The sequence below is a fragment of the Temnothorax longispinosus genome, chromosome 3 (genome assembly GCF_030848805.1).
Source record: "Temnothorax longispinosus isolate EJ_2023e chromosome 3, Tlon_JGU_v1, whole genome shotgun sequence".
In the NCBI taxonomy this organism is placed as follows: domain Eukaryota; kingdom Metazoa; phylum Arthropoda; class Insecta; order Hymenoptera; family Formicidae; genus Temnothorax; species Temnothorax longispinosus.
The window spans coordinates 13,840,717-13,868,520 of NC_092360.1; the positions used below are offsets into that span (position 1 = coordinate 13,840,717).

A 27,804-nucleotide genomic window follows, 5' to 3' on the forward strand; every position below is an offset into this window, starting at 1 on the left:
AGATCCCCTCCTCCGTCGACGAGAGGAAAAGGCGACGGGGTGTCGTATAAAGACCAAACCCGATGACTCCCTCGTCTCATTCCACGTTCGCTAGTGACATGACAATCGGAATTCGTGTGCTCCGTACGCGACAACGACGAAGAGTTACTTGTGCATCGTGAGCAATATAGAAGTTGCGGGCGACCTAGCCAACGGAAGTTCTAGAGAGAGAGAGAGAGAGAGAAAGAGTGACCGGGCCAGCCGTGCCTTATTTCCGGCTCGGGTAAATTTAACTCGCTTCAAACTGTCAGCACACGGAGGAATGCAAAAGGACTGTCGAGATTGTTTGGGTATTCGGTACCGCATTAACTCCCTGGACCAGACCTGGAAGTGGCTGCATCAGACCATCGCCCTGCACGACTACCTGATCTCCATAACCGCGAGCCAGACCAACGTTTTGATGTGTTTCCCTCAGTAGAGGCCGCTCGCCGTCTACCGTGAGAGATTGACCGTTCGGTCCAAGACTGATCTCGTATGAGATAACAATTTGCGAGCCTCGTGGTTCATTAGATCAAGACTGATATACATATACACACATACATACACTCATACAAGTGACTTTGCGTCACGGTGACATTAAACAGAGATCAGGTAGTCTGCGATCAATCGCTCGTCCAACGTAACCAGGGGGTATTCCACTTCGCTTTCGCACACGCCACACGCAATGTCTCTATGCACCAGATTGGTTGTCGCTGTCAGACGCTGCGCGTCTCTCGACGGTACCCGGCAGGCCAGCAGGTACGCGTCGACTTATAGCTCCCAAGACAGCGGCGACTCCATCAAGAAGTCAGTATTCATATCGCAATCCACGGATGTGTTCGTCAACTTGGCGTTGGAGCACTGGCTGTATCGCAACTTTGACTTCTCCAAGCATCACGTGCTGCTCCTGTGGAGGAACGATCCCTGCGTGGTTATCGGCCGCCACCAGAATCCCTGGCTCGAGTGCAACGTTCAGGCGGTCGAGAAGGCAGACATTGCATTGGCGCGCCGAAACAGCGGCGGCGGTACCGTTTACCACGACAACGGCAATCTCAACCTGACGTTCTTCACCCCGCGCGAGAGATACAATCGGCGATACAATCTTAACATTATCACCAACGCCTTGTTTCGCCAGTGGGGCCTGAAGAGCGTCGTCAACAAACGCGACGATATTCTAGTCAACGGAGACTGCAAGGTATCCTTTGATGTAACATATTTATAGAATCATTTACATCCAATTGTTCAAAACTAGAAATTAATTTGTATAGTGATCACATAATATAATTCACGTGATCAATGTATATTATATAATTCACACAAGTTGGAAACATTTCGACATGAATGATATAACAAGCATGTGGCACAAAATAGCAATTGATTACGTAACTGTACTTTGCTCGCTTCGAGGTTTTAAAACTGCAAATAGATTCATTATATCGAATATATATCGTGTTTTTTTTTTCTTACTACAATGCGATATAGATATCTGGAACAGCTGCAAAATGTGGAAGACCGAATGCTTATCATCATTGCACACTTTTGGTCAACGTGAACAAAGCCAATCTGAGCTCGATTCTTGAAAAAAAAGAGGTAAGGCTTTTCTCCATATTGCCGACGCATACACGCGTGTATCTTCTCACAAGATATATGTACTTGTGTCATAAAATGACTCCGTGACGCAACGCTATCAGCAGTATATCAATATTGCGCTGTTTGTTAAAGATAGGTCTACGATTTATGCACGAAAAAATAAGAAGAGAGGAAATAATGGGTGAATGCACTTTCAGAATGGTATCGTTACAAATGCGACGTCTTCTGTACGTTCTTCAATAAAGAACTTGTCCGATATAAACCGGAATATCCAAATGGATAAGCTTTTATCCGCTGTTGGCTGGGAATATTTGCGTACGAAAGCCCTCGTTCTCGAAGACGGAAGATATGATCTGGTTGAACAACAAAAAGGATTCAAGTATATCAATCCAACTGAGGACTGGTTCCCTGGTATGTATGAAAAATGGCTCTTATTATTTGAAAAATATGTCGAAAGTCGAAGATATGATTTCGAAACAATCTTATGTACTTTATCAAATGGAAATTACCAAGTATGATAACTAATCGATAAACTTATTTAATTTAAAGTGTTTTCATAAATTGGTATTATGCAGGAATTGATAACTTCGTCAATGAGTTCCGTTCTTGGGATTGGAATATGGGCAAGACGCCGAAATTTACAGTTACCCGTACGCTCGACTTTCCCGCTCACGACGGTAAAATATATCGTCTGAATTTGAGCTTGGAGGTGCAGAATGGCATCGTGGAAGAAATCAGAATGAGTTTGCCTGCTGGTTTAGTATCGACCGACTTCACCCAAGATGCGAGCGTGATTAGTAATATTCGCGGCGCGAGATACGATCATGAAGTAACAGAAAACATAATCGCCGCGATTGGCGGTAAGACTGTCACTTTAAACACGACCCAAAGCGTAGATGAAAACAATATGAGGTTTGATGAGGCTACGCTACAATGACCCGGAGTCTCGAGCAACCACAATTCTGCTCCTAGCGTTATTGTGTTCAAACGAAAATAATTATTGTTAAAATTATATACGTTGTATTATAATGTATTATACATGTACATATATAGCATATTACGCGCTTATAATATTTTATACATAACGCGCGATAACGTGCAAAAAAAATTTTTTTAAAAAAGTTGTTATTCAGTAGCATATCAACCGTTGCAATGTTTGAAACATTGATTAAGAATGTTGCAATAAAATGGATATTATGCATAAATCTCTCGTAATTGATATTATCGAGAAAATGTTATGCATTACATTTTAATTTTTTATATTGTTATTGAATTAACTATTTTAGGAATAAAAGAAAATAGATTTTCTATAATTGAAGTTCTTTTATTAACCTGTCAAATTACGTATATAGTATTAAAAGCAATCAGAATTATTTCTTTTTGTCATTGAAAAAATTTTTGATCTGCAATATATAATATTTTACGAACTAAGTGTACATATTAAACAAGATTTTATATTGAATAAGTTTTTATGTTTACATACGAAGGTCGTCCAGAAAGTAACGCACGTTTGATTTATTTAAGTTACTAATTTTATTTAAATACAAAATTAATATATACAAGTGATACAACTAACTTTGATCTACTTTTCCACGCAGTTACTCAAGACAAGTGAGACACTTGTATCGAGTGACCAGCTTCAAGATGCCTTCATCACAGAAGTCTGCCGCCAGTCCATTTAATCAGTTGGCCACCATCTCCTGCAGCTCGTCGTTATCCACGGCACGTTTCCCATTCAAAAATCCCTTCAGGTGAGTGAACAGGCGGTAAGAGATGGTAGTCACTCGGCGCCAGGTCAGGACTGTATGGAAAATGATCGAAAACTTCCCAGCCAATCTCGTTGAGCAGAGTCTGAGTTCTGGCTGCAACATGTAGGCGATTGTTATGGAGAAGTACAACTCTGTTGGACAGTCGACCCCGGTGCTTGTTCGGAATCGAGCATTGTAGCCTTCGAACTGTGACACAATAAGCCAAAAATGGATTGGCGTCAGACTTCTGCGATGAAGGCATCTTTAAGCTAGTCACTCAATACGACAAGTGCCTCAATGTCTTAAGTGACTATGTGGAGAAGTAGATCAAGGTTAGTTGCATCACTTGTACATATTGATTTTGTATTTAAATAAAATGTGTAACTTAAATAAGCATGCATTACTTTCTGAACCACCCTCGTATGTTCAGAAATCGCGTTTGAAAGATGGCACTGCCTATTAGAGGACATCAGAGCGTGTCTTTTGTTTTTCGATTGTTAATGCGTTCTATTAATTAAATATTAAAATACTTACAATTTCTTGCTTGCTTTTCATTTTTTAAAAAGTTTACTTGTACTTCGTAAAATAACATGCATCAAAGTATTCTTTGTATAAAGTAGTTTTATTATAAACAGGTAACTTATTGGAGTAAAAGTCAATACCATTCTATCTTCCGCAAGACTAATACCTTTTACAAACAATATAATAAATATAGGGTCAACATGCTTCTCCGTGCACTAAATTTCAAAGCAACAAGTCACACAATTTACAACAGTATAATAATATCTCATTTTTAGAACCTAAGTATATCCCGTGCTATTTGTGGCAACGTTATTATTTAAATTTGTTGTAACCCCGATGCGTTACGATAAAGTCCCGGTCGCAGCATGACTTCGCGATACGGCGGCGGTGGAGTATCGGGATAAGATATTGCGTTATCGTTAACGGCAGAATCCTCAAATTGCCATAGATTCTGCAGCAACGATACTCTTTGAGCATCATTATTGCTTTGTCTGCGACATCCGCGACAACAAGATATCTTCCTTGTGAGCCAAACGTAACAGGTGAACATACCGCACGAGGCACCGAGTAAAAATCCGGCCGCGAGGAACCAATACGGCAATACGGAGTTGAACGTTTTCGTAAAGTTCACCTCGTCTGTCGCATTAACATGAGCAACTGTATTTTTGTGCGTCGACGTAGGCACAGGATGCTTCTTTGTCACGTTTTTCTTGGTGTTCGAAGTTATTAAGGGCCGATGCTTCTCGTGCTTAATCCGTGGGTTGTAGACGATCATTTTTTCAAATTTCTTCGGCTCCACACTTTTTTCGCATACTGCATAATACTGTATATTCCTGTGGGTTAGATATACTTGCAAGTCACGCGTAAGCTTGTCGCAGGACCAGGGATTTCTGAGAAAAAGAAATTAGAGATATGAGAACGTTTTCGTTTATCAAATTAGCATAAATCGTATTTTTTGCGAGCAGATATAAGTAAACTATTTTTGTAGATCTTTTGTACTTTATAGATAAGCGTACATTGCATATAAGCAGATTAAATATGCTGAGTATGGAGATATCTTAATTATTTTAAAAAAGTGTCTGAAAATTTATAATTGTACATATATACATTATACGTACATACAATTATAATGATACATATAAAGAACTATGTAAAAATTGAAATTTAACCAAATTGTGTGTTAAATTTCTCAATCGTAATCTTTACCCCTCTATTAATAATCTTCTTAAAAATGGTAACGGTTTAAGGGCAACGGTGTCCAATTGAATCATCAAGTTATTTGAAAGATCAAGGGTACGAAGATGCGGAAGTCCGTCGAACATATCTTCCGGTACATGGCTAATTCGACACGAGTCCAGAGTTAATTCCTAAATAAAATAATTTTTAAATTAAAATAAAAGTGTCATATCTCTTTCTATGCGACTGAATTTATTTATTTTTTAATCATTGCCGATCAGATTTAACCCTTCGTAGTCACACATGGGTCTATTGGACCCACACTCATTTCGATCTAAATATCAGCTAAATGCCTAGCTTAAAATGGGGCTTGGTCCGCCATCTACAAGAGTTCAAAGTATCCTTTATAGGTAGAGACCGTTAATCATGTATTCGTTCACGATTTTTTTTCAACATGTTGCCATTTGATTTTTTACAAAACCGCAGTTATTTTATATTCTAGAATGTTCAAGGTATGTTCCAGAATTATTTGAGCCCGACCGATACCATTAAAATGGCAATCATTCAAAATCGACTGGGTCCATATGACCCAGTATGACTAACACGGGATTCTAGAGAAGTGTGACTACGAAGGGTTAATTAAAACCGATGAGATTGGCTACAATAAATTTAAATATTGCAATTTTATTATCGTAAACATTGATCATCGAAGTAATATTTTCATGGCAAATACTTTCGTAAAACGTTAAGTTATATTTACGCTACGCCAATATCACCAGTGCGATGTATCGTGTAAATATAATATTGATAGAGAGAGAGAGAGAGAGAGAGAGAGAGAGAGAGAGAGAGACAGAGAGAGGAACTCTTAATTAATATTTTTATTATTACCGTGAGCCAGGGGCACTCCAGTCTCGGTACATGAGAATTGAAATTATTTTTCGACAATCGTAGAATTCGCAAACTTTTTGCCGGCACGAAAATATCCGACAGGAGATAGTAAAGGTGATTTCGAGATAGATCCAAAACCGTTAACTCGGATAATCCATCAAAAGCGTTTAAGCCAATTTCGCTAATTGCATTTACAGACAGGTTGAGGTATTTAAGCTCCGTCAACCCTGCTTCCTAAAATAAGAAAGAAAAACGTTACGATGTGTGTGAGCGTAAGGTATCCCAGGGATTAGTGCCTATTTGAAATTTTAGTTATATACGGAATGACAGTCGGGAAATTGCTAAAATTAAATGGCTGTTTTGCAATAAGTGGACAGAATGAGGCGAATTATACACTATGGTACAAAAGAAACCCGTCATTTTTACTAACTCACTATATAAAGGAAATATACGTGTATGAGCAGGCATGAATAAATATTTTAATTAAAAAAAAAAAACTAACAAAATTTGACTGGTGTACTAACTTGCAAAAATAAATGCTATAAAAAAGGGCTAACAATTCGACTGGTTACACGTGATATATTTTCGACGATGATCGTCTGAACTTGTACATACAATAATCACTTTTGAAGAATATTTGAAAATATTTAAATATTTATTTTTTAGCATTGATAATTGCAACTATGACTTTGAAGAATTCCAGATAAATGCCTTTCATGGAAATGGCTGGTTATATCGAGGTCATCAGAGATTATACATTACTGTGCAATGCGACTAGCCGAACTTTCGGCTTTTTTACAAGTTCATAAATGTGTATTTTTTTCTGCTTTACATATTAATAAAATGATGGATATTGCAGGGTATCTTTTAATTAATTCCATTCTGTCCATTTTCATTACAGAACAACGGCTACTTGGTTATTTCAGCAACACTTCTCGACTATCACCCTGTACAAGAAAACTTTAAGTCGTTTATTTATATCGAAACTTGAATTTCTGTTGAAATAGAAAGTACTTTCATTCGTTTTATTTATTACAATAATTTCACTGTTTGCATGCTAAAAATAATGAGAAATGCTCTTTCCCATCGCTCCGAAACGGTTTAACGACGTTCGAACTGATGGTTCCCTCAGATAATTTATGGTCAAAGTGTCAGCTAAAAAAATCTCAGATAGGCCTTTCTCCCTTAAAGGTTTTAAAAACGTCTTGAAGAAGGATTTGAAATATCTATGGGAATACGAATGATAATAAAAGTGAAAGAGAAGTTTCTGAACAAAAGCCTCTGCCAGCAAAAGACAAATTCCAGAATAAGGGCTTAGGGACGCATTAGTCTCGGGTATACAAAAGTATAGGGGACGGAAATAACGTTTCGCCGTGCGTACATCTGTACCCGAGTCCGGGCGAGTTAACTCTCTTTAAACGCACGCCTCATTCGCGCGAGATACTCACCGCCAGTTCGTAATTATTTAAAACGGATATCGAGTTGTTCGACAGATCCAGGGCCTGCACGTCGCTCGGCGCACCTGTGTGAATGCTATAAAGATGGCGTCCGGTGCACGAGGCGTGCTGCAAATCGTACCAGGTATCGCACACGCACAACGACGGGCACCATCCCGCGCGGGCGACGCCGAGCGCGACCACGTCGAGGACGAGGACGACCAGCCAGGTCGCGGCGCGGACGGCCTGCACGGCCTGCGTCATGACGTAGAGGAGCCGACGGGCTCGCCGTCCGACATTATCGCTTTCCCTGAGCGTTTTCGCGTTTGCGATACGGGATCGTCGTCGCTTCGTCTTAACCGGGCACGAAACTGTCGTGTACTGCGGACGTAATCTTATCACAACCGCATATACCGAGCGTGCGGATGACAAAGCGCGTATCGCCCTCATATCGCCGTCGCTGTGTTATCCTTCTTGTACATCGCTTATTATACATCGCTTTCCAGGAATCTGCGACGGCGAGAGATACCGAGAGATATATTCTACCGGGAGGAAGGGGGGAGAAATCACTTTGCGCCAAACTCCATCAGGGTCTCGAGTACGGAATTTTGAAAGCGGTGTACACACGACCATTAATCTTATACCTGCGAAGACAAAATTTATACCCATCGGACATTCGTATAGCTTCCGTAGTTTCCCTATAGAATTTTCGAATTGTTTGTCCACGATTCAGGGACATCGTGGAGAATTAGAGGATACCTTTTTCTATAGAAATTTTGCACGAGTGACGAAGCATGCTCGCCGAGCGCGAACAATGGCACGTCCGAACGCGTTAAAACGGGACGTTTCGAGGAAAAAGTGCCTCTACACCGCAAACCGAAAGGAACGACCGCGCGAGATAAGGCCCTGCGTGCGATTCCCCGTGCGAGAAAAACATTCACCCGGCTTTAGCCGGGATAGCGGTGCGAACTTTCCCCAAGTTTTCCAGCATTGCCGGTACACGTAATGTAAGTACTAACTTTCGGCACACAACGTTTGCGTTGAAGTTACGTTGTTGCTTCCGCCTTGCTCCTCCGTTGCGAGTAATTCCTTTTCCGCGTTTTTAATTCGCGAAAAAAACGTGCTAAATTTTAATAAAGTTATTTTCCAGAGATGTGATTACTTTATGACGTTATACTTTGTAGGACGTTGTCTCCTCACGGCTGCTCGTTGGGCGTGCGATTCACGCCGCATCGAGATTGGAATTCCAACGATGATTGGAACGAAAATTGATTCTTGATGCACTTCTGCGATCAGAATTTTATTTGTTCGATTCGTAATTGTATAACGATATTTCAAGTTATATAGCTCGAAAAAATATAAAGTAATTGTGCATTGCTGTGTAAATGGCGTTGATTTCCGTAAAAAGAATGATAAATATTATTTGACGTTTCATAATTAGATATACAACAAAATGCAGATGTATACTTAATTACTTCTGTATTATTAACAAAGTGAATCTAAATGGTATTTATATTTGAAATTTCATTTATACATATACTCTCGTAAATACACGTGCACAAATATAAGTATAAATAACCCAGATAGTTAGATCTGTCGAAAACAGATGTCACACGAAGTGCCTGTCCCAAATTTTTTCCGACAGAAATGCAAAATCTGCTAGTAAAACACTGGTTTAATGCGGATGCGGTTAATGCCGTAATCTGCTAGAATATTCTGCTCGAATTTGCTGATAATTAGTACACTGTTAACGTCTCTGGACGTTCGTCGCGATGCCAACGACGCGACGACAGACCTAAATGAATCGTTTGCTGAAGAGTCGAGATATCAAGATAACGGAGCTGAGAGTTAATGAAGGGGACGGGAAAGGGTCATCGGGGATTTTTTTCGGAACGATCGCTCATTATCCTTCCTTCGTACTTGTAACGAGGGCCAGCGTTTATACCGAGCTGAATCAACGAGACGCGCATATTGCGCAACGTCCACGGAAATAAATCTAGGATAGGCTGCTGGGAACGCCGTGGACCGTTGCCTTCTATTTCGCCGGTCCGCCTTCTCTTCCCCCCTACGTCCGTCCGTTCCCCTCGCAGCGCAGCATCTTCCGGCCATTTTCATCGCGCGTCCTCCGCGCCGCCATGACGATCCGCGTCCGGCGAAGCGGGCGCGATCCCGCACCTTCGCGGATCGACGCCGCGGGTCGGCGAGATCGATCGAGGAGGGGAGGGACGGACGGAGGAGGTCTCGGATTGACCCAAGACAATTAACGAATCGGAGTCCTCGGTCCTCGCGTCACGCTCGACGGAAGTCGAGGAAGAAGCGCGTTCACCGCAGGCGTTTGCATTGCCCTTTGCCGTCGGACGCTGGGAACAGCCGGGAACGGGACGGCGCGGCGCGGCGTCGCGTCGCTCCGCGAGAGCTCTCGCAGACCATCCACTCTTCCGCGTTTCATCACTGGCGCCCCCAGCTGACGCGCGACGCGTCGTCGGCCGCGTCGGCGTTCCTTCGCATGCGCCGCCGCCGCCGAATGCCGGCCTGCGACCTGCGACTTCTCTCCTCGGCCGCGACACTGACGGTGGAGCCGGCGGAGGTCGTTCGACGCCGAGACGCCGAACGACGAGGAGTAGGACATAACATAGAGTATAACGGACGATAACGCTCGTGTTCCCCCTCGTGCTCCGTTGTCGTTGCGGCGAGGCTCCGAGGCGACGCATATATATAGGCTTTGCAAATGTCTACCTCCGCCCAGTGGATCGGCGTCGGCCGGCGTCCTCGGCATTCGGCACGCGCAGACCCTCCACTCGCCGTGCTGTCGTCACCGGGCGACTCAGCTGATGCAAAATGGCCGACCACGCGCTGACAGCTGAAGCGGAAAGCCGGGCCCTTATCGAGAAAGACGCGATGCGGAGCGTGGCCGAGATCGTCTCGGCGTCCGATGCGCGGGCAGTCGTCCCCCCGTAGCGAGCTTTCGCCGAAATACGACGTATTTCGCGAGAAACGCGACGCAGTATGGTATCGCCGGGGCGCGGGGAGGGATCGGGGGGAGCGGGGCGGGCAGCGACGGGAACGTCTCGCTGAGCGTCGAGCTTTGCTCCGCGCAACGGCGATCGGTCGCTCGCGTCGGTTTCGTCACCGCCGCGCCGCGCCGCGCCGGGCTTCTCAGCTGACGGTGAAAAACAACCGTCCCGGACGTGCGTGGCCGGCGTAGCGTCGGCAACAGCTGACCGCCGCCGCCATGACGACTCGGGAATAAGGACTGAACGCTACGCACCGTCGTCCGCCCGAATCGTCCATATGTCTGAAAAAGAAAGCGATCTCGCGAAAGCGGCATCTCGGCATATCGAGGGTATATTCGCGCGAGGGCCGAGGGCCGAGGGGTACGCGGACAAAGTTGGCGTCGCTTCGTAGAAACGCCGAGTACGCACGCCCGTCGGCCTCCCGCGGGGAGAGGGAGGGGGAATCGCGGTGGTCAGGGCGGGAGAGAGAGAGAGAGAAAGAGAGGGAGCGAGAGAGGGGTGGGTAGGGGGGGCGTGAAAGCGTGGTGGAGTGGAGCGTCTGGTCGAGCGAGCGCTCTTTGCCTAGGCTTCGAAGCCTGCGATTTTTTCCCGTTCGTCTCGTTGTCCGGGCGGCGGGCCAATCGGAGTAAGTAGGTCAGCGCGAGCGGCCAATCGGCGCGCGAGGCCGGGTCACGTGGGTTTGTTGTTATCTATCAGCTGTTTTTCCCGGACGGGCGGGCGGCCGGCCGGCGCAGTGAAAGCCGCTTGGCACCAGTCTGTCCTCAGTCCCTCCCGGTCGCTCAGCTGTGCGTCACATGTCGGGCGCCGCGAGAGAGGATCCTACTCCCGTGCGGATCGCTGTTAAACGTACGAGTCTAACGACCCGGCTAGGACGCCGCCGTCTAGCACCGGACCCCCGTCTAACGTCGGCGCGCGTTAGCCACGTATTATTATGCTGTCAGCCGTGTGCACGCCAGCGCATCGCCACGAATCGATCACGAAGTGCCTCGAATATGCGGACGGCGTGACGAACGCGGGCGACGGTGCACGCCGCTTTGTTGATACGCTAAGTTCTGTGTTCAGGCCGCGGAGGCCGCCGCGTCCCTACACCGTTTAAGAGCGCGCGGATAACCCTTGTCCTTCGGCGACCGCGTCTTCCTCCTCCCCCCCTCCCTCCCTCCCCCCGGCGCGCGCGCGACAGAGAGTTTTAAACACTGCCACCGCCGCCGTCGGTGGCAGGTACACGACCGACGGCGCGATTGGTGCGTGACGAAAAAAGCTGGTCGGTACGATGACCTAAAGCGGGATGAAAGAAGGATAGAGCAGGGATCTCCGAGAGCGCGAGAGAGCGGGCGACAGAAAAAGAGGCCCCCTTGGGGATTTCACGGTGGGCCACATAGTCGTTTAAAGGGATCCGACTCCTTCCTTTCGGGAGTGTGCGTGTCGTGCCACGTCTCGCAGGCGTGCGCGTCTTCGTCTCGCGCACTTGGATTTTTGAACTTGTGCTCCGCGAGCGTCAAAGAGAGAGAGAGGGATTGCGGGACAGTCGAGTGGACAGGAGCATGTGAAGGAACAGAAAAAGTGTTTCGTCGCGTGAATGTTTCGCGTCGCGTCGCCTCGCGCAACGGGACTCCGCGCGAGAAAACGATCGGCGAGAACGATCGAGTGATCCTCCACCGCGAAGAAGAAGAAGAATAATAAGAAGCAGCAGAAGCAGAAGACGAGAGAGAGAGAGAAGTGATCCGCGCGAAACCGAGTGATATCGCGTCACCTGGTAGAAGCCGCGAATAATGTCGACGGGCAAGAGGCTGGCGAAGCGCAGCATTATCGGCACCAGGGTGTGCGCTCCCGGCCAGGACGGCAAGTACTATAGCGGCGCCATTTGCGCGGTGAAGACGCCGCAGGCGGCCGAGTCGCCGGGCCAGAAGAGCGGCGTCACGCCGAAGACCCTGTACACGGTGCGCTTCGACATCACCGGCGGCAGTCCGCCGAGCCCCAAGGAGTACGCGGACCGCGATCTCATCGGACCGGGCTTCGGCTCCGTCACCGGCGCCCGACTGGTACCCGGTCAGAAGGTTTATCTAACGTACAACGGTAGGGAGATCCACGCCGAGGTCACGGAGCATCGCCAGCATCTCGACGAGGTGGACGTGGTCATTGCCCCGAACGGCCAGGAGGTGAGTCCGTCGGCAAGTTACATTCTGCGTATGTGCGTGCATGCACATGTGTGTCTATGTGTGTGTGTGTCGCCAACTTCTGATCGCCCGCGACGCGCGGATCGCACACGTGTGACAAGTGGTCGAAATTTATCGATGCCACTCGCGCGGAATGGTAAATGTCGCGCGCGCTGTGAAATTGAAATTCTAAATTGTACATTTAATTAGATATCCATATATATATTCAAAACAATTTGGTTATCGTTTTCTTCGTGTACAACGATGAATGTTGTTCGCGGCAGCGATTTCGTTATCGCCGTAAATTGAGTTTCAAAAAGACCTCGCGATACTTGTCGAGGTTTAAAATCTTGTAAAAATCTCGGGAGTCGGAAATTGCATGCGCGTTAATTTTCTCGATAAAAAGTACTTTTGGTGTTCTAACTCTCGGCTGACTCGGAGCCGCGCGACACGCGACGTTCTTAAAAATTAACTATAAGAGAGCGGAGCTTCGAGAGAGAGAGAGAGAGAGAGAGAGAGAGAGAGAGAGAGAGAGCCGCGGATAACAAGAGCTTGGCGTTTTCGTTCGCCTTGAAAGCGCGAATTCGAAAGTAAAAGCGTCGCGACTTCGCGTCCCGCGGCGCCCGCGCCCGCGCCGGTTATAGACTTTCGCGTCCACGCGATATTTGAGTATTCTTGGCGCATAGCGGGTTAACGATCCTTAAGAAGATTAACGAATCGAAGGCGTAATATATCGTGCGTACTCGCGCGGCGCATACGAGATATGGCGTCACATCCCGGGTGGACTCTCGCTCGCGCGCGTCACGAGAGCGAGCCGGGTTATACGCGCGCTACGCGCTTGCGCGTCCGCTAACGCTAACACGCACGACGTATAATCGCACGACGATCGCGCGTGCACGCTGCCGCCCGGCTTCTCGGCGAGATAGCGGAGAGTGGCGTAAGAGTAACCACGCTCTCGACGACGCGGACGCCCTGACGACGTCGACCGATCCGAGTCACAGGATCCGAGCGTGATCTAATTTCGTCAGGTGATACATAGCCCCCTAACGACGAAACGAATACGTTCCGATATCGACGATTTAGACCCCGCCGATTTGGAGGCGTCGCTCTAGAGCCGACATCGAGCAGATCGAGCTTTTTACCCTTTCCCCCCTTCCCCCCGATCGAATCCGCGCGCGCGGTATATAAAAGCTTTTATATCCCGGGCGACGTCCGGATAAAGATACACGGAGCTATTAAAAAAGAAAGAAGAGTCGTGAAACACGTCGCGTCGGCGCGGCCGACGACGGGGACGCCGATGTGCGCGCGTGTGTCGTTAATCAGAAAATTTAATTTTCGTGACCCCGTTCCTAAAGTGGACGATCGAGTGGCTTGCCCCATTTACGCGGTGCGCATGAGCGTCATCCTCCTTCTCTCTCTTTCTCTCTCTCTTTCGCTCTCTTTTTCTCTTTCTCTCTCTCTCTCTGTCTCTCTCTCCCTCTGCGTCGACGGGATAGATGGCGGGTGGGAAGGAGGGAGGGAAAAGCTTCACCTCGTCACGCGTTGCATCCCAATTCGAGCGTTGGTAGAACGCCGGCTCCGTCATCGGAGAATCCAACCGCCGCCACCACCACCTTTTAACCCTGTTTTGCCTCTCGCCTATACCACCTCTGGTGGAAACAAGTCTCGCTTCTCGTGAAACAGAAAATTCAGGGAGGCGCGTGTCGACGCGGAGCAAATTCTAAAACGTTTAATTTTTAGAGAAAAATGACCAATGGTACAAAATGATCTGATAACATAAATTGTATTATTATATGCTTATCGCGTCAGAACTTTTTCTTTAAACCTGCTTGCGAATTCTCGTTTATGACTGGCTGTTTGTTGATCGATATGTACGAATTCCTTGAGGAAATATAAATAGCCTGTCTAATTTTGTCACTTGAGCCGTGGCTATAAATTTTTGGGGAGAACTTTGGGAACTGATAAAAAAACATAAATAAAAACTAAAAGGAATATAGTTTGAAATTTAACTCGTTAGGGTTTCTTTTGAGGTACACATGTAAACGTTATTTTAATTTACTCGAAATTATCATATATTTGCATATATATTGGGGGGACGCGTTCCCCTCGGCCCGTGATTTTACTTCACCTTATTTAGGCAAAAATGTACATTTTTTTTACGAATACAATAATTATATCTATCTTATCTTTCTGTTTTCTTATAATTTTTACTGAAGTCAATAAAAATATATCGATATTATAAAATTTCCGAAATTTAATTTGAACTGCGTCATACTTACAATTGATGGCGAAAATTATTTTATGAAATTAATATTAGAAACGCGACAACACGTTCGTTGAATAACATAAAATAAATTAACGTAGAGAAAGTAGAGATTTTTTTTTTAGAGCAATGTTATATACTGTCGCGCTATCGATATCGATGTCGCCGTGCCAAATGCAGTGCGAATTTACGAAGCCGGGCCAAGGAACGTCTCGCCACGGACTTGAGACGGTAAAATTGAAAGTCGATAAGCGGACGGGTTAACGAGTGGGTTAACCGAGGGAAACGCTTCTCGTGTCGTTGACGTCACACGATGCCGTATACTGCGTATACACGATGCGCGCGATCCGTCAATTTTCTCGCCGGCGGAGCCGACTCGAATTACGTGCCATCCCGCCGCATCCATTTTTGCACGCTCGCGGAATTGCGGCGCAAGTATGCCGCGATAAATGCCGTTTAACGCGTGAGGCATAAAACCGTTGAAAAATAAAAATTTCAATTAGCGCAATTATTTCACACTATTTATTTGTACCGTGAAATATTTGCTTCTAACACGCAATGTGGCAGTAACAGTTTATTAGGCGTAAATAATAATTTATAACAATAGGTATTGTCGTAAATTCGATTTCTGAATAAATTAGCCCACGGTAATCGGTTTTTAATGAGATCGATACGCGACATTCGCAACGTTTGATAGAAAAAAAACCTCAATGTCGACCCGTAGATTAAATCCCCTCCTTAATCCCCACTCACGGCAAGTGATACTCGCCAATCCCTAACAACATCCGAGGCTTATATTCATCCATCGGAATTTCCCAACAGTAGAGAGAGGGAGCGGGGGGGAAGGGATTTCTTTTTATCCCTCGGCTATAATACATATATACCATTACGCTCGGTGAAGCGTGCCGGAGGAATACGCGTAGTCGCGATACCGCTACGTGTAGGCACGGTAAGATTCGTAATGAGAGGCACTGCGGCCGGCGGCGTGCGAGCGTGCGAGCGAGCGAGCGAGCGCGGCTCTATTGCGCCCGCGAAGCGGATACGGTAGTACTCGCCGGTGCACCGGCTACCGGGGTGACCCCACGTGGAACGCATTAACGCAATATCTCTCTACCTCCGTTAGACAGCTCAGGCGTGACCGGCGCGGCGGCTCGGCTCCATTTCGCAGAAAACCGCGGTGCGCCGTGGAAAAACGAACCGGATCCGCGCAGTACGCCGCGCGCGCGTCCGGTCTCTCGCGACTCTTATTGTATCTCCCCCTCCCTCCCTCCTCCTACTCCTCCTCCTCCCCGCCCGATTGTGGCACAACGCGGTGCTGCTTCGACCGACGATCGCTCGACCGACCGTTGGCGCGTCTATGATTTACGATCGAATTCCTGCGACAAATGCGTGATATTTTGTGCCGCGTAGCAACGTCGGCGCGGAGGCTGCTATTACCGGTATCCGGCTGTGATTTTTGTGTCAAACGCCCAGGCATCAACGTTACGTGAGCTTCTTTCTATCTTCTTTTTTTCTTTCTCTCTTTACCTTTTGGCGAAACCTCGCGATCTTGCAAGACATGCATGCACGGAGTCGACGTTTCCGTTACACGCACGCGTGTTGTAAACGCACGATCGCGGCGTGTGCACCGATTTCCCGGGAATCGTGAGAGGTTTTAATGCCCCGGCCGCGGCCGCGGCCGCGGCCGCGTCGACGTCTGCAACTCTAATCGCTAGGCGCCGCGATTAATGGCCCGATAGTACTCCCCAAGGCGTATAGTAACGATCTCTCAAACGATTCGTAGGCATTTCGCTTTACATGCGTAATATAGATATAGGCGGATATCTATCGCGCCAGGCAGAAGCGCGCGAGTGCGCGACGGATTTTTAACGGCGCCGAAGGTCGCTCAACCGTGAATCGGTAAATAGCGGTGGCTGTTTGCTCCATAGTGTAAATACGCGTAGGCGGTAATTTTCGAGGCTTCCGTACGTTTCTGTAGTATCTTCGCGCGCGCAACTTTATGCGACGCGGACGTGCACAGATATATATTTTCGTGCACACTCACGTACGTCAGTTTACGAAATGTTAATTCACCATTAACCTTTAGCTGGCCGTGCCAACCGAGTTACATACCTGTGTGCACTTTCGAACTGCCGTGTAATTTTGCAAATTAACGCTTCCCCATTAAGCCCATTTTTAACATAAACAGTCGTCACGGTAACGTTTAAACTTCAGTTACTTATCGAAGTGTAATGCACGCACTCTTCTTTTTCTTTAATATAAAAGGAGACGCGAAGACGAGGAAATAAAATATTTATCACACAGATGTGCGGTCCGTCAGGTTAATGACGTAAAAGCAGCTGAGCTAAAGGTTAATGACGTAAACGATTGACGTTATATGTTTTCGACGCGCGTGAAATCGTGAAACGCGCGAAGAAAAATATTATTCCACGATGTTGTTGAAATTTGAATACAGACAGAAGGAATAGCACGACACTAATTTTAATTACTAATCGCGCATTCTATAAAACGTGATAGACGCGTGGTGGCACGAATTGCGAAATACATCAGTATCAAATGTTGAGCTCGACATCTCAGGAATGACTAATACAAGCGTGTTTCCGTGCCAAAAGATCTCGACGACAGCTTTAGTCCGTTCGATCACTCGTCACAGTCGTCACGTTTTCCACCCAAAGCAGGTGTAGATCTCCACTCGTAGTTGACTTATCAATTGTAATCTTGAAAGGGGTTGAGTCATGTAAATATATACCGTGAACCGTCAACGCCAACGCCAATGGACGATCGCGCGCGGACGGACGAAGTTGAGCACCGCTGACCCGCGCATTTCATTGCGCCGCGCCGGGAAGGTGGCGGAACTCGGGTGCCTCAGCCTCGGTGGTGGGAAGTACTTTTCGCGGAGGCAAATATACACAGCCTTTTTAAATTTCTGCATTAAATTTGCATCTCAAATAATTTCGAAGGTATAAATTAAATTTATATTGAAACGCCGAAACTTTCTGCCGATAAAACTTTTGTCTGACTTTTTCATTAATAAATAAATGGAGCAAAAAAATTAAGATAACTGGGATCTCAAGCGAAATTGTAGGAATATTAATTATAAATATTTACGCTTGGAGAGCAATTAATCCGATGAGAATATCAATCTTTCAGATTTAAATGTTTTAATATGCTTCACTTTAATATTTTACTTTCTGGCCATTATTGAGAATAAAAGAGAAACAAGTGTACTAAATATTTTTTTTACTCTTACAAAACCTGATATAAACCTGAATTTCACGCAGTATCAACATTTCATGTCAGATTTTGTCATCTTTTTCATTAATAAATAAATGTAGCAAAAAATAAAAATAGCTGAAATCTCAAGCAAAACTGAAGGTATATTAATTATAAATCTTTACGCTTGGAAAATAATTAATCCGATAAGAATCTCGAAGAATACCAATCTTTCAGATTTAAATGTATTATTATACTTTCTGGTCATTAGTGAGAATAAAAGAGAAACAAGTATTAAAGATTTTCTCTTAATATATACACGATTCGATAATAAACCTGGATTTCACGCGGTGTCAATATTTCCATGTCAAACAAAATCTGCCAATCTGTCAAGCAATTAGCAAAATGATGCCAATCGAGCGCCTCTCGTTATCTGCCGAGATGGCGATAAAAGCGGACGCCGGTTGAGCACCGCTGGCTCCGAGTGCATTTCACTGTGATGACGGGGATGGTGGCGGAACTCTGCGGCGCGCGGAACGCTACGCGGTGGGAGTGCGTTCGTTTCGCGGAAAGTCGCGAGTGCGTCGCGCGGCCGATCGAGCGAGCGACCGGCCTACCGGCCGGCCGGCCGGCCGGCTGGTCGACCGGCACTATCTACGGCGGCACCACGGAAATATCCGACCCGTGGCCACGCATTCGAAATAATGGCCGCGTTTAACGGTGTCACTGGTCACCGGCACAGCACGGCACGGCACAGCACAGCACGGTACGGTACGGTGCGGCGCGGTGCGACGGGCGTGAGCCGATTGAGTAAGAGATCTTGTGCGTGCGCTCGCGCGCGCGCATACACACACTTCTCTCATGCGTGGGTCCAAAGATAGACATCCCGGCACCGGCCGGCCGCGCGGCCGAACCTGCGACTGGCCTCAATTATAATATATCCGCGCGCGCGTATACAGCGATGCGAGACGTAAACAACGCTCTCGAGAGTGCGTGCGAAACTCACGTTTACCGGCGTGGCGTAGACACCACGATCTGGCGAATCTTGGTGCGCAAGATTGCGATGCAAGATGAGATAGGAAACTCATTGTCAGTGGTATTGCTTGAAAGCATATTGCTTCATTAGCACATGATGCTGCATTTCAACACAATTCGACGAACGGTTTTCAAAAAAAGAGAACTCGATGTTTTAAAAGAGTCAACGATTACTGAAAATAACGTATCTCGTGATCTTTATAATCTGCTTGATTTGTAACTTGTAATAACACCATTGATCGGTAACCTCGAAAGCGCTCGCATCTGCGGTACTTCGTTCCGTCATTGACCCAGTATCTGATATAGAAGCTGTACATGAATATATATACATATATATACACTGTAGAAATTGCTACGAGCGTTACTAGCAATTGGATAGTATTATCGTGTATTATTAGCGGGGAATTACTGGCCGATATATCCGACCATTACGAAATTAGTTTACAAATATTTGATCGACCGCGTTTACTCCGCGCGTCTGGCATTCGTGCGTGACGTCGCGGATGCTTCTCCGTAAACCGCCCCGCAATCGGGCCGCATTATCTGCGCCGGGCTAACGCTTCCGGCAAATAACGCCGTCTTATCTCCCTGCCGGTGCGGCCCCCGGTTTTAATATCTTCTTGCTTTTCGCCGTGGCCTCGCTTATCCGCGGAAGCCGGCCGGCTTGTTTGATTCGTCGCCGCGTTCGTTCGTTCGCTCCTCGTTCGTTCAACAGCTGCCGACAGCCACAAGATGATATCCAACGTATAATTCATCGCTCCAGTTACTCTCGCCGCCGACGGCAGGTGGCCAATCTCTCTCTTTCTCTCTTTCTCTTTTTCTCTTTTTCTTTCTTTCTCTTTCTCTTTCTCGTCTTGTCAAGGTTATCGCCAAGTTGGACGTGGAAATCCCTCACGAAGATTTTGCCTTCGACTACCACGATCGTCATTTCACGCGGATCAGAAGTTTTCACGGGAAGGCCGGGCGAACGAACGTCCGGTTTAGAGACCGCTGATTTAGATTCACGAGATAGGAATATTCACATTGTCGATCGGAGAAAGTTTGCTCCCGGTCATATCTTTAATAAATTATCGATACTCTTCGGACATCGACATACTTCTCGTTGAGCGTATAGGAACTGTAAATGTACAATGAGTTCGTAAAACGTGCAGGTGAATTTCTGCAGCGTATTGAGGAAGTTCAGTCAAAGCAAAAAAAATACCGCGAACATGTGTACTTTGTTAGAAGACGCATTGTTGGTTTTATGTAAAAAATTAGATTTCTCTCTCTCTCTCTCTCTCTCTACTAGATTGAAATTGCAATTTTATTGGGCGAGCAAAATTGCAAATTGAACGGGGGTTTAACGCTAGATGCACGGTAAGAATGCGAACTACAGCGTCGACCGTTTGAACGGCATCCGCGATGATTTGAGAGATTTCTCGGAGCTGCGCTGAATTATGTCATACATGCTCGCATCACTTGGTCGGTAAATAGGTTACGCAAGATGGATCGCGGATATCTACTCCGCGCGCTGTTAACCAGGCCGGCATCACCGGTGTGTGTATACGCGTTGTTCACGGGTAACAGCTAGTCTAAGCGCATGATAAACAGACGCGAGAGAGAGAAGTCTCTTCAGTACGCCGGGACTGCCCACGTTGTTGCACTAGGCGTTGCGCATGCCTTGGCATTTACAGATGGGCACTTTCCGAGTGGCACTAAGCGTATCTCAGATGTGAAATTCAAACTGTGAGGTAAGAAAAGCGTTTGATCTCCCTTTTTTGTAAATTTGCTTAAATACTCGAACTTGCTCACCTTTCAATTTTATGTCTGAGACACGACACACGCACCGTGTCAAGCACTGCTAGCTGTCAATTATTACATTCGGCCTTGCCTACTTCTTTGCTATAAATATCTCGACACGACGCGCTCTTTCCGAAAAGGATCCTGCGTCTGGTAAATGTTACGACGTTTATGACACCTAGCGCAACTCGATGTTGCGCTCTTCAACTGCGTTCTGTTATCCGCGCCGATTATGCGTGTACAGTCTCTCGAATTTTTTTTATTGATATATAATCAGACACGCCTGTTGCTGCGAGCTGAACAGGCTGAGAAGTCGGCGAACTCGGCTTAGGCGTCTGAGGGACTTTGTCGCGAATTCGATTTTTAAATATATCTCTTTTAATTTCTTTCGTCGTCACGGTATGACTTCGAAGGTTTTCTTGCATGCGATGTTATTTCACAGTACGCAAGTCCTGTCGAGATTAACCCGCGAGCGATCGTTAAGCTGTCCGCTCATAGACGATGGTACGTCTTTGTTTTTCTTCATATAATGATTTCAGGAATTATCTTACGAATAGCTACAGCTATTGTTACTTTCAGTTTATCATATGTACATACTTGATGGGTATTTAAAAGCATAATTTATTAATTTGTGAAGTGAACAAACAAGCTAATTTTTTAGCCAAGCTTCTTATAATGTAAAATAAACAAGTTTGTTTGGTTTTTTGTTGATTAAGCTGTCTCGTTTACATATTTATTGTTTCAATTTGAAGCAGAGCTTCCCTTTCTTAACACGATCGTTCACGGGTTAATGATCGCTTCCAAGAGAAACATCTCGAGAATTCGAGTAGCTGCAACGAGGTCCTTAAATGCCGTTCGGTCACCGTCGAAACGACCCTCGCTGCAGCCGAAGTTTATGACGTAAGCGGAAGTTCATCCCACTCGAGCCCGAGCGAGCGTCACCGATATTCCCGGAGCGCGGTTCAAACGAGCCGCCGTAACTCGCCCGCGATACCATTCCGTACTGCATCGAGTATCGCGGTCGTGTATCGAAACCTGTTTAAACCCGGCGCGAAGAAGCGATTTTTTTTTTACCGAAAGACCAGACGAGATAAGGCAGGGTGACATAACGCCGTTCGCAGCCGCTGCGAGATGGTGGTTCAACCTTTCTCTCGGCGAGCTGACCCGCGAGATCGAATTCAAGTTTCGGAAACAACATGGCCGATTGTGCCGGCCGGCTGGTTGATCGCTCGTAAACCCGATCGTAGGGCACTGGCAATGCCGCCTTCCGTCCTCGAGTCGCTGCCGACCGACCGGCCGGCCGGCTGGCTGGCTGGCTGGCCCCAGAGTCCTTCTCTTCCCCTTTCTCGCCGCGATCCGCGAGAAACCACCGCCACCGCCATCGTTGGTGTTCCGTGTCGCAATCGTTAGCACATACCCGGGCGTAATCACCTTGGAACGGCTTCGTTGACGGTCGCGGTGGTGCGATGCATATATGCAGCACGCGTTCGCAAAATTTGTCGCGACGTTGAAACGTACTCGACGTGGCAGCCCCTCTCAAATGAGTTGCACATCGTCACGGTCGCGAAGAAGTCGGCGAGTCGGAATTGCGAAATGGAACGTGCGCGTGTTGGTATGCCTCCCCCCGGCATCGTCGTCGTCATCGTCGCCGTTCTGGAATTTCATCGGACGAAATAATCGCTGCTGACTCGCCCACGCGTAGCGGAATATAAGTCGTATCGAAACGTGTTACGACCCCGTCGCTCGCGAGTGAAAATTTCATCGCGGTCGCGATGGCGAAAGTCCTTTAGCTCATCTAATCCGAACCGCGACGCTTTTCGTCCTGGAATAATTTAGCGTAACGTTTAAATCAAATCAGAAACTTTTACCTCGCCAGTAAATAATTAACGATAAGATTTTTTATTCGACCTAACCGGCCATCTTTATTAATTATAATCGTCACGACATTTCGATCATGGGTTTTGGTCCTTCTCAATCGTAACTTTTGACGCTAATAAGCATCCTTTATTATATACATATAATCATTCTTTTTAAAATCACTGTAAAGAATTTATTGCGAAAAACGGAGTGATATTTATGGCTAGTTAGATCGAATAAAAAATCTTTATTATTAATGTAATGTTTCTTGCGTGTTCAAACGTAAGACAATTAGGTTCCTACGTTTCCAGATTGAGCCTCGAATGCAGCTGATAAAACACTTGGCATGTATACACTCATGTAAAATATGATCATAAATATTCCGCGGTTATGAAGGCTACGATATGGTTTAGATATCGACAGTAGGAAATGGAGCACTATAGCATATCTAAGCTTTTTTATTAGCTCCAGCACTTACGCTCGATTGAAAACAAAACGACTTTTCAATAGGTTCTCTCTATGAAAATAAAAATTTGTTAAATTTATTTAATATACTTTCCAAAAAAGTACGTCTCAAATTAATTTATATATAATTATTATATATAAATTCGAAGACTATACAGTTACATATACATATAGATTACCATACATACCGTAGATTTCTGAGGAAAAAAGCCATTCGTCCAACAACGCAGCTCTAAGATAAAAATCTTTCTGAAAATTTGCGCAAAATAAACTCAGCATGTCGTAAAACATCGTCTCATTTTCCCCCCAAAAAAGCAAGAGTCAGAATATTCAATGCGTTCTAAACTTAATGTTAATAACTTACTTCTCACATGTCTCGCCTTAATAATCTTTCGTGACCTTATCGCGCTTATTCGAGGAATTTGTATTATCGGCGCACCGAAGGACGCATTCCCGGCATTTTAAGAAAACTCACGTATGTCAAGATGTCCACGCGATGTCGAGATGCTAAAGCTGATGTTTTACCTTACGTCGCGTCGGTGCGAACCTTATCGGGTTTAATGTTTTCAGATTTAAATCCTTCCAGTGAGATCAGCTGATGCCCTGCGCGGCACGAACGTTTCGCGCGCTCTCCTACCCGGCGATAACTCGCTTGTAAACGAAGACCCGGTGACGTAACGATGCAGTACGCGTTGTAAATTATGATCGATAATGTAACCTTGTGCGTGCGGAGGTAACGCATGGACACACGGGAAAGGGAAGGGAGGGGGAAGGATCTAAGAAGGAGATGTGCACGACGTTCCTCGCGCGGCTTCCGCGGAACTCCCCGTCGATCTCTCTCGCCGGTCATTATTATTCCTTCCACTTAGCCGGCAAGGAAATCATCTTGCTGCGCAGCGATAATCGCGCCTCGCTTTAACCACGCGCGTTTCTTTTTTTTCCCCCATCTCCGACTCGCATCTGATTACGATTAGCAAGAAGCGGAATCGAGATTCATGCATACGGCGAGGTGAGCACCGTGCGAAATTGATTGTCGGCTGTGCTCGCTTCTCTCCTTTTCTCTTGTTTTTTCTTTTCGTAACGCACAATAAGCCGCGTTTGAGCAGAAACGGTTTCATCGCTGGTGCATGGCAATCGTAAATGAAGGAAGTGAACAAACGCGTCTATCTCGTCGTCGTCGTCCGCAAATTATACGATTGATCGCTCAAGGGTAACACTTATCGATTTTCCAAGTGCCGGCTTTCTCATTTCGCACGACAACAAGCACGGCGGATCGGATACTTTTCAGTTTTTTTCGAGCCAACGTCCACCTTCGGTACTCACACGCGCGATAGATTCTACGGAGAAAAGAGTCTTCCTCCGAGAACGTCGTCACGCGTGTTGATGGAGCACCGCGGGCGTGAGAAGCGCTTCGTGGAGAAAAATGATTTTCGCGACGCTGCTAGTCGCGCTGTCCCCGCCGGATGTCGGGGAGAAAACAATGTTGCATAAAACTTTGCCGACAACGCCGTTTCGACGTTTCCGCGACGTCGGTGATGGACGCGCGGCGCGTTATGCCGCGCGGAGCACGAGGACGCGAGGAAAAGTGGCGCGTACTCGCTACATCGAGGAGAGAAAAGCGAGGTCGGGCCTTTCTCAGAAAAGTGGGTCGAGAAGGTATCCGATTGTACACAACACACCGCGCCGCGCGCGCGTTCCGACCGTTCGCCGGGGGGACGCTCGCGGGAGAGACATCGGCGTCGTCGACGACGCCGCGCCGCCGCGCCGGCCGGCTGCCGCGGCGTCCTTGTCTAAAAGCGCGCTCGCGCGCGCGCGTAGTTCGACCGCTTTCACACGTCATGGTTTTTCGCCGCACGCCCGTGCTGATAAATCGCACACAGAATTTAACCATTTCGGTGACGGCGACACGTTGTGTCGAAATGTCGTGCTGCGCCGCGCCGCGCGCCCGCAATTGGCCGAGGCCTCGATCCGCTAATGTGTCAAGAACAGCTGACAGAACGTGCAGGTAAACGTCAGATTTCACGCTGTCACACACAACGGCGCACAACGGGGTATCCTAGACCCAGTGAGCCACCTTTTCATATACGGACTCTGCGCGGTTTAAGGTGGATGTTTTTCTTCGACGAAAATGTTGAGGAAGATCATTGCGAGTTTTTAATTTTTAACATTTAGACATCTTTACGTAACTAGTTCCTAAGTTGAATTAATCTTTGAAATATATTGATTAAAATCGACATAAAATCAAATAAAGAATAAAATTTTACCGATTACTCATAATTTGAAAACGATTGTTCCATTGATATCTTTGTTAGAAAAAAAATCGAGTCCAAATTCAAATTGATCAAATAGAGAATAAAATTTTACTATCGATTATCTCATAATTTAAAAATGATCGTTTCATTGATATCTTTGTTCGAAAAACATTGACTCCAAATTCGAAGAAATCTAAAGATTAAAAGATTCTTTTTCTTTTAAAATAATTTTTTTCTTTTAAATATGAATAAATAGTAAAATAAAGGTTCGGAGTATATCAATATAAATCATATGAAAGGACTAACTAATTGGACAGTCTTGCGGCCAACAATCGTGAATTCTCGCGAAAAAATCGCGACGTGTGCAAAAGTCTTTTAACTCGCGTTGTTAGCGTGCTGTCAACAATCACGAGGAAAAACAGCGGGCGAGATTTCACTGCCGCCTCACACGAATCCCGGTTCCCTCCACCGTCGTCGCCGTTCTTATCGATGTTCCGTCCTGGTTCTGTACTCGGGGGCCGGGTTTATTTTATTAGTCGCAAGTGTTCGCGTCTCGGTGATGTGGGATGTGGGACGAGCGAGCAACCGACCGACTGCCGGCTTTCCGTTTCATCGATTAAGCGATTTTATGCGGATGCGCGCTACACAGCGTCGCGCGAAGATTGTAGCCATTGTAGGTCGGGAAAATAGATAATAGACGAACAGTTCGCGATTCGCGCGGCGAGGGATAGCGTTTACATATGGCGTTTTTCTTCTTCCTTTTTTTCTTTATTAGACGTCTATTGCGCGCCGGCGATTTGACCGAGTTGAGTCCGCGAGTAATACGTGTCGAGAGTCGTACGCCGCGCGGAAAGAGACGCGGTTTCCTCGGCTGTCCGCGTGCTGAAGCGTGAACAACCGGCGCTTATTATTATCGTTCTTGTTGAAAGCGGACGGCTCATCGGCACGGCGCGGCGTGCCGGGGCGTGTTTGTTGTGCGATCGGGATAAAACACGCGCGAACGGCGTAAACACCGAATCTGGATATGCAGATCTTCCGGCGGTCATTTACGCGCTTTGTCGTCGCGTACAGATACGAAACGAGGTAAAAACTGCCATTTTTCACAGTGTTTAAATCACGCACGCGAGCCACGCATCGACGTCGATCACGAAACGTTGCCTCAGCTGCATTACAATTAAAAAAAAGAAAGAAAAAAATAATAAAACCGCTCAGAATTTCAGAATGTTCCGATACGTGTAACCGTAACGCCTCTACTAAGCTTGCCGGAGTTCCGTAAAAATGACGTAAGAAGTAGGAAGTTCTCTCCGTAATTATGTACTACTCGCGCTATTTTCTCGTAATATACTGCGCGATCCGCTACCGACATCGATATCATTATCGTTTTCGCTTCTCGCGCTACACTTCGTTAACTTGCGAATGCAAATGCGCATGTATATATGCATTACACGCGCGGCGGGACCGCGAGCGTCCCGTGTCCGTTGCAACGAGCATCGTGTGTACGTGTGGAAGTCGTTTATCTTAATGCACTCTTTAGTTACCTCGTTGAGTCGCGGAATTAAGATTGCTGCAGTGGTATCGCGCTCTTTTATCCCCGATTTTATATCTGTTCATCGATAAAACAAGACAGCTCATTCTTTCTCTTTCGCTCTTTCTTTCTTTCTTTCCCCCCCCTCCCTCTCTCTCTCTCTCTCTCTTTCCTTTTCTTACTCGCATGGGAACATTAAATGCGTTCATTCATCATGTTTCGCGCGAATGTTTCTATGTTCGCTTTTTCGATAACTCTTGCTGTTTCAACGAAGCAGTCTCGACAAATTTCCGGAACGTTTAAACATCTCGAGATTCTTAAGGAAACCACTTTAATAACTTTACTCTATAATAAAGAGAATAAATAATGTATTTTAATCGAGTTGTTCGTCTCTATCGTCAAAATATGAACTTGTCCTGTTCTGCTAGCGTCTTCGACAGTCGCTATCGCTTTCGTTGCGTTTCTTCGTCGCTTCGATTAATCCGAAATGGATCGAGCGGTCGACGATGCCCCCGGCACGGGGATTAAAAAAGAATTCCGGTAAAGAGGACGACGGTGTAAAGCGCGCGGAGAAGCGCTGCGACGGGAAGGGGCGGGAGGGAAGGAGAGAGAGAGAGAGAGGAGGAACGAAAACAAACTTTCGCTGCGTACGACGTAGGTATGACGGGGAGTTCCAGCGTGGGTTTATATACGCGAGTAAAGGCGCGTATATATAAAGAGACTCAACAACGAGGATCGCGTCGCTCGCGCGGCGGCGTCGGCGGCGCGGTGCGGTGCGGTGAGCGGCGCGAGAGACAACGTGGGATCACGAGGGGGATTTAAAAGGGGGCCAGGAGAGGGGCGAAAGGCGGCCACGTACGACGTACGTAC

General features: G+C 46.5%; 3 protein-coding genes across 3 annotated transcripts in view; 2 read left to right on the top strand and 1 right to left on the bottom strand.

Annotated features, from left to right (window-relative positions):
- The first annotated feature begins 454 nt into the window (after positions 1-454).
- Positions 455-2,921, top strand: Lipt1 (Lipoyltransferase 1). Its single transcript, XM_071772638.1, has 4 exons — positions 455-1,213; positions 1,501-1,608; positions 1,806-2,019; positions 2,184-2,921. Exons 1-4 carry the CDS (start codon positions 704-706, stop codon positions 2,543-2,545), a joined length of 1,194 nt encoding a protein of 397 aa, XP_071628739.1. The 5' UTR covers positions 455-703; the 3' UTR covers positions 2,546-2,921.
- A 431-nt stretch (positions 2,922-3,352) lies between these two features.
- On the bottom strand, positions 3,353-8,712 carry LOC139809619 (uncharacterized). The gene is made up of 4 exons (XM_071772637.1): positions 7,391-8,712; positions 5,943-6,176; positions 5,085-5,245; positions 3,353-4,768 (listed from the first exon to the last, which is right to left on the bottom strand). Exons 1-4 carry the CDS (start codon positions 7,826-7,828, stop codon positions 4,195-4,197), a joined length of 1,407 nt encoding a protein of 468 aa, XP_071628738.1. The 5' UTR covers positions 7,829-8,712; the 3' UTR covers positions 3,353-4,194.
- A 2,339-nt stretch (positions 8,713-11,051) lies between these two features.
- Positions 11,052-27,804, top strand: part of Glut4ef (Glucose transporter 4 enhancer factor) — an 87,012-nt gene continuing 70,259 nt past the window's right edge. The window contains exon 1 of the mRNA XM_071774473.1: positions 11,052-12,548. Coding sequence (XP_071630574.1) covers positions 12,162-12,548 — 387 coding nt within the window. The 5' untranslated portion in view covers positions 11,052-12,161. The remainder of the gene's footprint in view (positions 12,549-27,804) is intronic.